This window comes from Staurois parvus, unplaced genomic scaffold (genome assembly GCF_062004578.1).
Source record: "Staurois parvus isolate SC_StPar_1 unplaced genomic scaffold, SC_StPar_1.0 ptg000027l, whole genome shotgun sequence".
Taxonomy (NCBI): Eukaryota; Metazoa; Chordata; class Amphibia; order Anura; family Ranidae; genus Staurois; species Staurois parvus.
Genome location: NW_028317823.1, coordinates 4,014,116 through 4,026,514, shown reverse-complemented (window position 1 = coordinate 4,026,514; position 12,399 = coordinate 4,014,116). Strand labels below are relative to the sequence as shown.

The window sequence follows — 12,399 nt, the reverse complement described above, 5'->3', positions numbered from 1 at the left end:
TTGAATTGCTTTACTCTGTATGTTGTGCTACATATCACTTACCCTACAATTCATTACACCATTCCCCACCCTGTTCCTCAGTTGCTGTGGAGCTTTCTACTCTTTATACCACATTTTACGTTCCTTACTCTGGACTGCTTTACTATGTATGCCACACTGTACATTACTTCAGGGCTTGACAAATTTGCTTTGAATCCAGCATCCAGCTAAAAAAGTTAGAAGACAGTTTTCTTTTAGCAGTGTGGGCTATCAGCACCTGGGGCAAGGCAAGAAATTTGAGTCCCCCTAAGCCCCCTAATCCTAACTTACAGCAGAGTGGCCAGCCTATAACCCCAACATAACAGAGTTATAGGTTGGCAGGAAAGAGGAGGGGTGAGAGAGGGAGGCAAAGGTTGGGGGGGGGGTAATAGAGAGAGATGGGGTTGAGATAGAGTGGGGGTGCAAAAGAGTGGGAGTGCGAGAAAGTGGGGGTGCGAGAGAGTGGGGGTGAGAAAGAGGGGGTGATAGAGAGGGGGGGTGAGAGAGGTGTCACCAGAAGTCAGAGTGTCACCAGTGGTCAAATCACCAGTGAACCCCCAACACAGACCTGGTCGTGGGCACATCCCCCTATGCACCTGGGCTTTGCTCAAGTGTGCCCATTCAATATGATGGTCCTGCCCCCCCCCCCAGCTCTGTTTGCAGAAATAAGCAGAGGTAGGGCTACAATCACCTCCAGTAGACATCAGCATTGGCACCTTGGGGGAGTGGGGAGGGAGCGGGTACCCGAATTTGACAGGTATCCACTCCCACTTCCGCTGCGATCACCTAAGGCAATCAGAAGTAGAAGTTGTACCCCCCCCTCTCTCCCCATAGTCTTGTGGGACATGTGAAAGGTCCCAGAAGACTACGGGGCCATTCACAAAGCGCAGCGCTTCTCGTGCATATGCAGAGGGCACCCGGCTGTGAAGCTGCAAGCTGTCACAGCCGGGTACCCACACTGAAGATGCCAGCGCCAGGGAGAGAAGACAGCCGGTGAAACCAGCAGTGGTGAGGACACTGTGGAACCAAGGGACAGGTGAGTGGAGAAATCTCTGTGTGCAAGAGACAAGGCCAAAACACAATATTGGATGTCCATGATCCTCGGGCCCTCAGACCTCACTGCATTAAAAACAGGCCTGATTCAGTGATGGGCATCAATGGTTAGGCTCAGAAATACTTCCAAAAATCACTGTCTGTGACACACAGTTTGCTGTGCCATTCAGAAATGCAAGTTGATTCAGAAGCACTGCTGTCTTTTCTAGGCCAAAGTTCATTTAAAATGGTATGTTACAAAGTGGAAAACTGTTCTGTGGTCAGATGAATCATGATTGCATGCACTGTTTCCCCTCATGGAACATCTGTGCATCTCCATGTGGGAAAACACGGCCCTTGCATGGGCATACACTATAGTACACCCATGTGAATGAGGCCTAGGCATTTTGGGAAACAGTTAAATTGATGGGTTTAGTTTCGCTTTAAGGAGTTCCTGAGTGTGACACTTCATCATATATTATGTGTTGGTAATTATTTCCAATTACATAGTTCAATTTTGCTTGAGAATCCCACTGCAGATTATGTATTCATATAGCCTAGTACTTTAATATATGTTATAATCCAAACAAAATATATCTCTTCCATAGGCAATCCATAATCGAGTGGAAATAGTCGCATAGCATACAGCAGTTATCTAAATCCATGTCTTCAACCAGGCATCCTGTCACCACTTAGGGCAGATATAAATATATCAACAAGGGTTCCTCTAATCCATTAATCATGGCTTACGTGAGATATAGAAATTGCTTTATAAATGTCAAGTACCAGGCAAACATTTGAAAATCCTACAAAACTTGGAATATTCAAGATTACTTCAGATAAAAATGACCTTCTATTGCGGTTACACAGTTTCCCATGCAAATATTCCTATATAAAAACATCCATAATATGTATTTATGAGCCTGAACAATGCGATAGTAATGGTGTGAGGGGCTGAATAAAACCAGCATTTAAAACCTAGCAGATCCTCTAAACCTTCCCTGCACAAACCTTTGCTGGAGTTGGGTTTTAAGCTGATATTGTTCACATCTATCACTAGAAGTTTAGATTTTGAATCATACTATTTAATGGTTAACTAGAAAGATTGTAGAGCAAGCTTTTAAGGTACACTGGCCTCTTCTTCAGGCAAACTGTCAATGGCTAACACGGTACAACACTCTGATGCGACATCTATATCATAATACATTTGTTTCTGGAAAACACTACACGGAAACATGTTTTTTAAAATGCAAAAATCTTCTATTGCTGTCTGTGTTTCTATTGAAGAAATCTCCCAACTCTATCCAATACTAAAAAAAAAAAGTGTTAATATTTCAAAAAAATATTGAATGTAAGTTTCTGCCATCGTTTAGTTGTTCTTCCCTTTTCAACTGTCATTCTGTAGAAGCTGGAATCTACCATGTTATTCATCAACTGTTATTTGTCCTTAACAAATGTGTAACATTCTACTGAATGAAGCAGCTGATTAACTGACCTTTTTTTTTCTTTTACAGATTCAGCCATACCCTACCAAAGAAATACTGCAGCAGAAAATGCACGATTACATAAAATGGCAAGCTTATAAATCGCAGCTTATCAGAAAGCATCACTGACTCCGTGAGCAGCTTAGAACAACCTACAGTGATGGCTAATCCTTTCAGAATTTAAAACCGAGACACATGATATTTTCCACCCTCCATTTAACCTTCCTTGAAAAAGGTGTAATTTGCCTTCGATAACTATATCCCAAACTCTCCTTCCCTTTCTGAAGCTGTCCCAGTAAACTTTGGGCTGTTTGGACTGATGTTTTGTTACAGCTTTGGGGTGCTGAGTTTATTGGAGTTTATTTAGAAGGAATAGCCATAACTTCTCCTTGCTCTATTTTAAGAGACTCAGTCATTTTGCACATTCTGTTTTTCTATTGGAGCCCTAACCCTGTGTAAGCTTTGTTTGGTGTGTTGCTATAGCAATTTTAGTGATTTTTTTTATTGCATAAATAAATCTAATAAGACATTTTGGCTATCATCTAGAATTCATAAACTGGGCTTCCTCTAGTCAAGTGCTAATTAACTTGTTTAACTGGTTCATAAAGGCTAGTTAAACAGGATGTCATGTTAGCAGGAAAGGGGGGGAGGCAAGAAATAAGATAACACTGCCATGTGCTGAATTCAAGGCAGGGAGTCTGAAAAAAGACCTGAGTAGAAGGAAGAAGCTCCTTAGACTTAGGAAGACCAAAGAAGGAACTTCACCTGGGGATAAATCTGCACTAAGAGAGCACTGGTGTCCTGCCATTGCTGAGCAGATCCTGGAGTCCTGTTTGTTATGGGAATCATGAACTATAACCCAAGCTAAGTAACTTTTAAGTGTGTCCCTAGTGCAGCGTTTCTCAACCTTTTTTCAGTCAAGGCACCCTTTAAAATTATGGACAGTCCCGAGGCACCCTTTAAAATTATGGACAGCCCCAAGGCACCCCATTCTAAAATGGGGTGCCTCAATGCTGTCCATAATGTTAAAGGGGCACCCCATTTTAAAATGTGAAAAACTATTCTAATATATAACACAGCAACATCCACACATGTAGGACACCCAAAATTAGAGTTGATTTATTCTTCCAAAGAAAATACACTTTTGCACACTGGTACAGACTAGTATTCCAATTTTTCTCTTCTCCCTCAGTTTTTCTCCAGCACTGAGCTAAAGTGACCCCAGCATTGATGGAGAGTTGTGGGGGAGGGTCAAACTAGGATCCTGTGCAGGCAGCTGACATCCTCCTTATCAACTGATGATGTCATTGGTTGTCAGGATGCTGGCAGCTAGAAGGTCGTAATGGTGCACAATGAAAACCTGTGGCTTTGTGTAACTAAAAGGCAGGCTTGTTCCACCTGCTGGCTTGTATACAGGTTTTGGGCAATTTTTAGACGTTTTGCCAAGGCACCCCTGAAGAAACCTCAAGGCATCCCAGGAAGCCTGTGCACTCTGATTGAGAAAGGCTGCCCTAGTGTATACAGACCATTGTCAATGTTCATATGGTAGGAAGATTATATAGCGTGTGCATGTGTGTTGTATGCATATTTGTAATATTCTGTATGCCCTGTATTGTTTTTCTACAATTGTAAGGAGTTTGAAATGTGTGGCATTTTTGTTTAGTAAAGTATGTTACTATGCTACAGGGGATTCTGCTTCCTTGCTTTAACCTAAAAGATATAATCAAAACAGTTGGACAGTGTTGGAGTATATGCTATCTTCTTCCTCCACCTCATCAAGTGAGAGTGTTCTGGCTTGGTGATTAGGTACAGTGCTTGGGTCCGAAAACTGCATGCTGGGGGGAGGTAACATGCTGCCTTGTAGTCAAGAACCAATGGATATTTAATGAGGGCCTCCAAAGAACAAAGGAACATTGGGGTGATCAGCAGTGGTGGCCTTCAGTGTGTGTATGAGTGCAGGTGGGTCTTACAAGAGTGCATATATTTTTGCCCTGAATGGGTTAAAAAATTCTATTTATGCAATACTGTTCACTTTATTAGGTACACCTTGCTAGTACCTTGCTTGAACCTCCTTTTGTCTTCAGAAATGCCTTAAAGTGGAACTCCACCCAAATAGGGAAGTTCTGCTTCAAGTCTTTGTCCCCCACTCCCCATTAAGGATTGGCACCTTGGGGGAGTGGGGCGGAGCGAGTACCCGAATTTGACAGGTACCTGCTCCCACTTCCACTGCGATCACCTAAGGTGATCGGAAGTGGAAGTTGTCCTCCCCCTCTCTCCCTATAGTCTTGTGGGATATGTGAAAGAAGTCCCAGAAGACTACAGGGCCATTCACAAAGAGCAGCGCTTCTCGCGCATACGCAGTGGGCACCCAGCTGCGAAGTTGCAAGCTGTCACAGCCGGGTACCCACACTGAAGATGCCGGCACCAGGGAGAGAAGACAGCCAGTGAAACCAGTGGTAGTGAGGACACTGTGGAACCAAGGGACAGGTAAGTGGCTATATTTCAAAAGTCAGCAGCTACATTTTTTGTAGCTGCTGACTCTTATTTTTTTTTTTTTTCCAGGTGGAATTCTGCTTTAACGATAGACATGATAGCATCGCACAGTTGCTGCAAATTTGTCAGCTGCACATCCATGATGTGAATCTCCCAATTCACCACATCCCAAAGGTGCTCTATTGGATTGAAATCTGGTGACTGTGGAGGACATTGGAGTACAATTAACACATTGTCATGTTCAAGAAACCAGTTTGAGATGATTTGAGCTTTGTGACATGGTGCATTATCCTGCTGGAAGTAGCCATCAGAAGATGGGGACACTGTAGTCATAAAGGGGTGAACATGGTCAGCAGCAATACTCAGGTAGGATATGGTGTTAAAACGATGCTCAGTTGGTACTATTGGGCCCAAAGTGTGCCAAGGAAATCTCCCCCACACCATTACACCACCAGCCTGAACTGTTGATACAAGGTATGATGGATCCATGCTTTCATGTTGTTTATGCCAAATTCTGACCCTACCATCTGAATGTTGCAGCTGAAATTGAGACTCATCAGACCAGGCATTGTTTTTCCAATCTTCTATTGTCCAATTCTGGTGAGCCTGTGTAAAATGTAGCCTCCTTTTTCTGTTCTTAGCTGCCCGGAGTGGCACCTGGAGTGATCTTCTGCTACTGTAGCCCATCTGCTTCAAGCTCCAATGTGTCATGCATTCAGACATATTCTGCATACCTTGGTTGTAACGAGTGGTTATTTGAGTTACATTTTCAAATATACTGTATGTCTTTAAAAATACATTTAATCTAATTTTTTTAAATGCATTTACAAATATATTTAAAAATATATGTTAAAATTACTTTTTTATATGCTAAAAAAAATCTGGAATATATTTAAAAATATATATTTTGTAATATATAAAATTGCATTTCAACATACAGTATATATATCTTCAGTAAACTTTCACCAATGACCATCCTGAAATTCTGCAGCGAACCCAATTTTGATTAAGTTACTCTGCTCATCTCTATTTATGTGGAACCATTTTTATTACATTAGTGAGAGATAACATCTTGATCAGCAATTTTATTTATCGAATCACTCTTAGCATTAAATTAGAAAAGATAAGCCCTTGCTTGAGCTGTCAACCCACTCACATGCAGAAATAAAATAAACTTTCAGGAACATGGGTGTCAGAGAACTAAAAAAATGTTTATCCAAATGTTTGTTGATTTATTTCAACTATTAATAGAGGAAAAAATGCAACTCCAAGTAATTCAGAAATTAAGTTAAATAAGACACCCAACAAAGACATATGCCTCTTTGCTAGCACCCTGTGATATATTATTTACAATGCCCGGTATGAGTCTGTCCCTGGCTGTCATTATTGTACTATTATACCACCTTGTTCCATTTCCCAACTGTGCAGCCCTGTGTGAAATCTAATTTTACAGAAAATAAACTCACAGAGCTATTGGAACGTGTTCCTCATTAAGGTAGCCAGGACTGACTGTCATTCCCTTGTAGTTGTTAGTTTGAATATATAACACATTTGACTATCTGGATGTTCCCCAGAGTGATTTATTGACACAGAGCAGGAAAACAAGATCCCTCCATACATCTGCCACTCATAATTCACTTCCATCTGGTGATATAATCCTCTGCATCACATATCCTCAAAGATTTAAAGGTCAGCCTACCTGGCCCTGTGCAGGATTAGGCATCTATGGTTTGACAGGCCCAACACATCTGCAAGCAATCGGGAAACTTCTAATCAGACGATGATATGACAAGGGTGGCCTGGCGGGAAGGCAGCATTCGAAGGAGCTTATACGGTGCAGAAAATGTCTTAATCCTTTGATTAGGTGTGATGCGGAGATGTATCTTAATGATAACACACAGATGTTGAAAACAATTGTATTTGGTAAAGTCATTTGAAGAGAATAGCGGTTGGTCTGCCATACATCTGGCTGTTATGATTTCTAGAGGTATTCATAGGCTTTAGACCAGGAGTGCACAAATCCATCTACATAACATATGGCTGTATAGGTAGATGATGCATAAATTCTGAGTAAAAAAAATACTTAAAAAACAGGTACAATAATAACGAACAGAACTCAATGAATAGTAATGCCCACTGCCATTGGCACTATGCCACCACATTTATAGTCCTAGAAGCAACTAAAGAGGTAAATGAATGACAGCCAGTCTAGACACTTGGAGTCGGTTTGATACTGGACATCACACAGCTGGAAGTAGGGAGAAGACCATTAATAGTACTTATCATTTCTATGTGCTCTGAAAGGAAAAGATGGAGCATTCCAGCACTGCAAATGGGCATTTCAAGACACCTAGCTGTCCACTACTGCAGATGAGGGCATTTCAAGACACCTAGCTGTCCACTACTGCAGATGAGGGCATTTCCAGACACCTAAATGTCCACTACTGCAGATGAGGGCATTTCAAGAAACCTAGCTGTCCACTACTGCAGATGAGGGCATTTCAAGAAACCTAGCTGTCCACTACTGCAGATGAGGGCATTTCAAGACACCTAGCTGTCCACTACTGCAGATGAGGGCATTTCAAGACATCTAGCTGTCCACTACTGCAGATGAGGGCATTTCAACACACCTAGCTGTCCACTACTGCAGATGAGGGCATTTCAAGACACCTAGCTGTCCACTACTGCAGATGAGGGCATTTCAAGACACCTAGCTGTCCAGTACTGCAGATGAGGGCATTTAAAGACACCTAACTGTCCACTACTGCAGATGAGCTGTCCACTACTGCAGATGAGGGCATTTCAACACACCTAGCTGTCCACTACTGCAGATGAGGGCATTTCAAGACACCTAAATGTCCACTACTGCAGATGAGGGCATTTCAAGACACCTAACTGTCCACTACTGCAGATGAGCTGTCCACTACTGCAGATGAGTGCATTTCAAGACACCTAGCTGTCCACTACTGCAGATGAGGGCATTTCAACACACCTAGCTGTCCACTACTGCAGATGAGGGCATTTCAAGACACCTAAATGTCCACTACTGCAGATGAGGGCATTTCAAGACACCTAACTGTCCACTACTGCAGATGAGCTGTCCACTACTGCAGATGAGGGCATTTCAACACACCTAGCTGTCCACTACTGCAGATGAGGGCATTTCAACACACCTAGCTGTCCACTACTGCAGATGAGGGCATTTCAAGACACCTAAATGTCCACTACTGCAGATGAGGGCATTTCAAGACACCTAACTGTCCACTACTGCAGATGAGCTGTCCACTACTGCAGATGAGGGCATTTCAACACACCTAGCTGTCCACTACTGCAGATGAGGGCATTTCAAGACACCTAGCTGTCCACTACTGCAGATGAGGGCATTTCAAGACACCTAAATGTCCACTACTGCAGATGAGGGCATTTCAAGACACCTAACTGTCCACTACTGCAAATGAGGGCATTTCAAGAAACCTAGCTGTCCACTACTGCACATAAGGGCATTTCAAGACACCTAGCTGTCCACTACTGCAGGTGACTCCAAAGACATGCTGGTAGGTTAATTGGCTCCTGTCTAAATTAGCCCTAGTATGTGTATGTATGAATGGGAGTTAGGGACCTTAGACTGTACACCCCTTGAGGGTTAGGGACTGATGTGAATGTACAATATATATGTAAAGTGCTGCGTAAATTGATGGCACTATATAAGTAACTGAAATAATAATAATAATAAATAAGGGCATTTCAAGACACCTAGCTGTCTGCTACTACAGATGAGGGCATTTCAAGACACCTAGCTGTCTGCTACTGCAGATGAGGGCATTTCAAGACACCTAGCCATCTGCTACTGCAGATGAGGGCATTTCAAGACACCTAGCTGTCCACTACTGCAGATGAGGGCATTTCAAGACACCTAGCTGTCCACTACTGCAGATGGGCGCATTTCAAGACACCTAGCTGTCCACTACTGCAGATGAGGGCATTTCAAGACACCTAGCTGTCCACTACTGCAGATGAGGGCATTTCAAGACACCTAGCTGTCCACTACTGTAGATGAGGGCATTTCAAGACACCTAGCTGTCCACTACTGTAGATGAGGGCATTTCAAGACACCTAGCTGTCCACTACTGCAGATGAGGGCATTTCAAGACACCTAGCTGTCCACTACTGTAGATGAGGGCATTTCAAGACACCTAGCTGTCCACTACTGCAGATGAGGGCATTTCAAGACACCTAGCTGTCCACTACTACAGATAAGAAAAAAGTTGAGACTGGGCTAGCTGCCTCCAGGGATGCAGTCACTGATCAGCTGACAATTTTCTACTCGGCTCCTTAGATTTTTCAATAGAGGTTTGTCAAGCCAGGTTGTAGGCAGGTGCAGGTATACTTTCATCCTGTAGGTATTATTTCTCTCTGGGGAATCTGGTATCTGATTTGATGCCAAAGTCCCATGGGAGTTCAGACAGCCATCTTTCAGAGGGAGCCTTTAAATAGCAAACCCTATGTCATTTCGGTGTTCTTTTGTGCAAGTGGCAGGTCAGGGAGAGGAACCTGCTGGTAAGGGACAGTAGAACATTTTGAAGATCTCTTTCAGTGGGCTAGTATGAGGTGATTATATCACCATGCTTCCAGCAGTTGTCCTGTGGAAATAATACAGTGTACCAAGTATCAAAACCCAGTCTGAACTGCCTTGTACTATACAATGACAATTGTTTAATCTTTGTGACTGTTCTAACCCTGAACAACCACCATAAAGTGTCCACTATGCTAAAACCTGTGTATGTGTGTGTTTCCTCTCAAGCGGGGTTCCATAGTCAAGTCCCCTCCTACAACATGGTGCAAATAGGCCACCCACAGTTTAAATTTCAGTCAATTCAGCAGAAAGCCATGTATGTCCAGCTTAACAACCAGAAACTTAGCTTAGTTTTCACCTTTCTGAATGACTGGTGTTTAGAGACATGTTTATAGCAATAAAGTTATGTTGACTATGAATACCCCTGTAGCGCCCTCCTCTAGCTAGGCTGCTAGATACATTTAGATTTTGGGCTCCATTGTAGTGAGTGGTGAAGTGATTGATTGTGTTGGTCTGTTCAGGGTTTCCTGAGCTAAGAATTTCATAACTCCCACCTGCCTCTGAAAGAAGTTTCCAAAGCATAGGGCTGGGAAATTCAAATGATCAATGGAATATTTCTCAGATATCAGCCATTCCCTTGACAGAGACACCCAGAATGTGGCTGGGGAAGTGATACATGTGCAGTAGGACTAAACAGAGTTTTCTTTCCCTCCGGGGGGGTTCCAACTCTCTTGGGGCCGTTTACCTTGAGACAAGAAACTGCAGTCTGGGCCTCAGCAGCTGCTGGGCTGAGAAGCCTGGAGAAATTTGCCAGAGGATTACACTTGTTGGAGGGCACTGCACTGAAGTCTTGGTCTGGAGAAGGATCTTGTTAAGTGCGTCACTGAGGATCTACTTGCGGATGCTGGGTTGCAGACAGCTCCTGGGACACTGTGAATAAAGACCTTGCTGGGGACTAATAGTTGTGCAAGTGCCACAAGGGAACTAGGTGCCAGAAGTGGTTTTATGGACTGCTGCTGTGGAGTCCTAGATACACTGGCCATTCCATGCTACCTCCAAAAAGCTGCTTTTGGAAGATTAGACAGAGATGCTTGTTCTCCTATCATTGTTACTGATTGTTTTGGAGTATCTTGAGACCATAACCCCCTCTCCTGTTCTACAGCAATAAACAACTAAAAAGATATCCCCTAGACTGATCCTGAATTGTCCGTGTGTGCGGAACTGTGCTTGTGTGACTGGCAGCCTCTGTACTACTTGGGAGAGCCTGTCTATTCTCAGCGGCCCCTCTGGTGGGGAGTGCTAGAAAACTAGTTCCAAGTTAATATACAGTATGAACAAAAGAACAAAAATCCTCTATTACCTCATGTGTCCCCTATATTGTTCTCCACCGAAAAAAATTAACTATAAGCTCTTGGTCCATTGGTCCAGAGTTTAAACCCATCTTAATAGGTTTGGGCCTCATATATTTAACAAATACTGGGAAGGCTGTGACTTGCCTGCCACATTCCACCACTTGTGGTAGGATTGCACCATTAATCAGTCTTATTGGAGGATTATTTTATGATTCCTCAAAAAAATGATTGCAGAAAATCTACCCATGTATGCAGGAAAACAATAATTTCTTCTTACAAAGCAACCTAAGGGTACACAGTAATGATCTCTCACTCTGTTTCTGCTAAATGTAGCAAAAGGTATAATCTTACAACACTAGAAATGAGTTTTACTCCTTCTTTTAAGAAATGGCTTTTGAGAATTGACCTTGATTGCTAAAGCAGAACTAAACCTACTGATTTAACTGTTTCCGGAAACAGTTACCTTTGAGATATGCCTTCAATTATCACTGTTAAGTTCAACTGAACTGCACTTTTATTTAAGCATCCCAGCTGTGTTTTATTTAAAGTATAACTTAAGGCAAAACATTTTTTAGTTTTGGATAAAGTGGAGATGGATTAGAACACCTGCCAGGTTTGTATTGCTGTCTGTGCCCCTGTTAGGTAGATTCACCCTCTCTATTTGTCCTGTTTATCATTTTCACTGAAAGCGAAAGAAAATCCAAAATTTTGTATTGTCCCTAGAACAGTAATATAGAGAAAATATTCCAATTGGGGCTGGTGACCCTGTTGACGACCAGAGATTCCCTCACTTTGGAGCAATTTCCTCTCACTTTCAGTTTTGACTATAGGACAACAAGTGAGGGTTAATCTCCCCAATGGGACACAGATGGAGAAAAAAAGGTGTTATAAGTTTCCCTTACTGTCCCTTCCCACTGTAATTTTTTTTGGATTGTGCATATTTCCCCTTAACTAGCTGCCCAGAAACAGAGCAGCAAGTAAGAGGACATCTCTCCAAAAAGATGTCCCATCTTAAGTCATTTGCCCCCAGAACAGGCTTACCCATTGAAGATTTAGTCCCACCTAATGCTCCTGTGATAACTCAGAAATGTTGCATTCCCATCACTTTTGGGAGCAGAGTGATATAAAAGTTTTATTAAATCCAACAACAGGAAATTTTTTCACATGTGACTGGATGACTGAAGTGAAAACAACAAATTGATTAATTTACCGACAACGCCATTAATTAAATAATAGAATAGGATGGACAATCTTTTAAAGTGATATTTTCATTGCCAACATCTGGAGCAGCCATTGTGCCAAAACAAAATGATCTATCAATTCTTAACGCATCAAACTTTGCTTTTAAGTTTGACAGAATTTGTCTGCTGTGTATCTCCACTACATCAAAGTCGTCACTGATAGATGATGTCAATAATGATCAATAATACATGCACTCAATGATTTA

General features: G+C 42.4%; 1 protein-coding gene across 2 annotated transcripts in view; it reads left to right on the top strand.

The window, feature by feature from the left end:
• Window positions 1–3,063, top strand: part of LOC149471142 (cyclic nucleotide-binding domain-containing protein 2-like) — a 349,105-nt gene extending 346,042 nt beyond the window's left edge. For both annotated transcript variants that reach the window (XM_089656547.1, XM_089656541.1), the window contains one exon: window positions 2,565–3,063. In XM_089656547.1, the coding sequence (XP_089512673.1) occupies window positions 2,565–2,663 (99 nt within the window). In that variant the 3' untranslated portion in view covers window positions 2,664–3,063. The remainder of the gene's footprint in view (window positions 1–2,564) is intronic.
• Window positions 3,064–12,399: the final 9,336 nt, after the last annotated feature.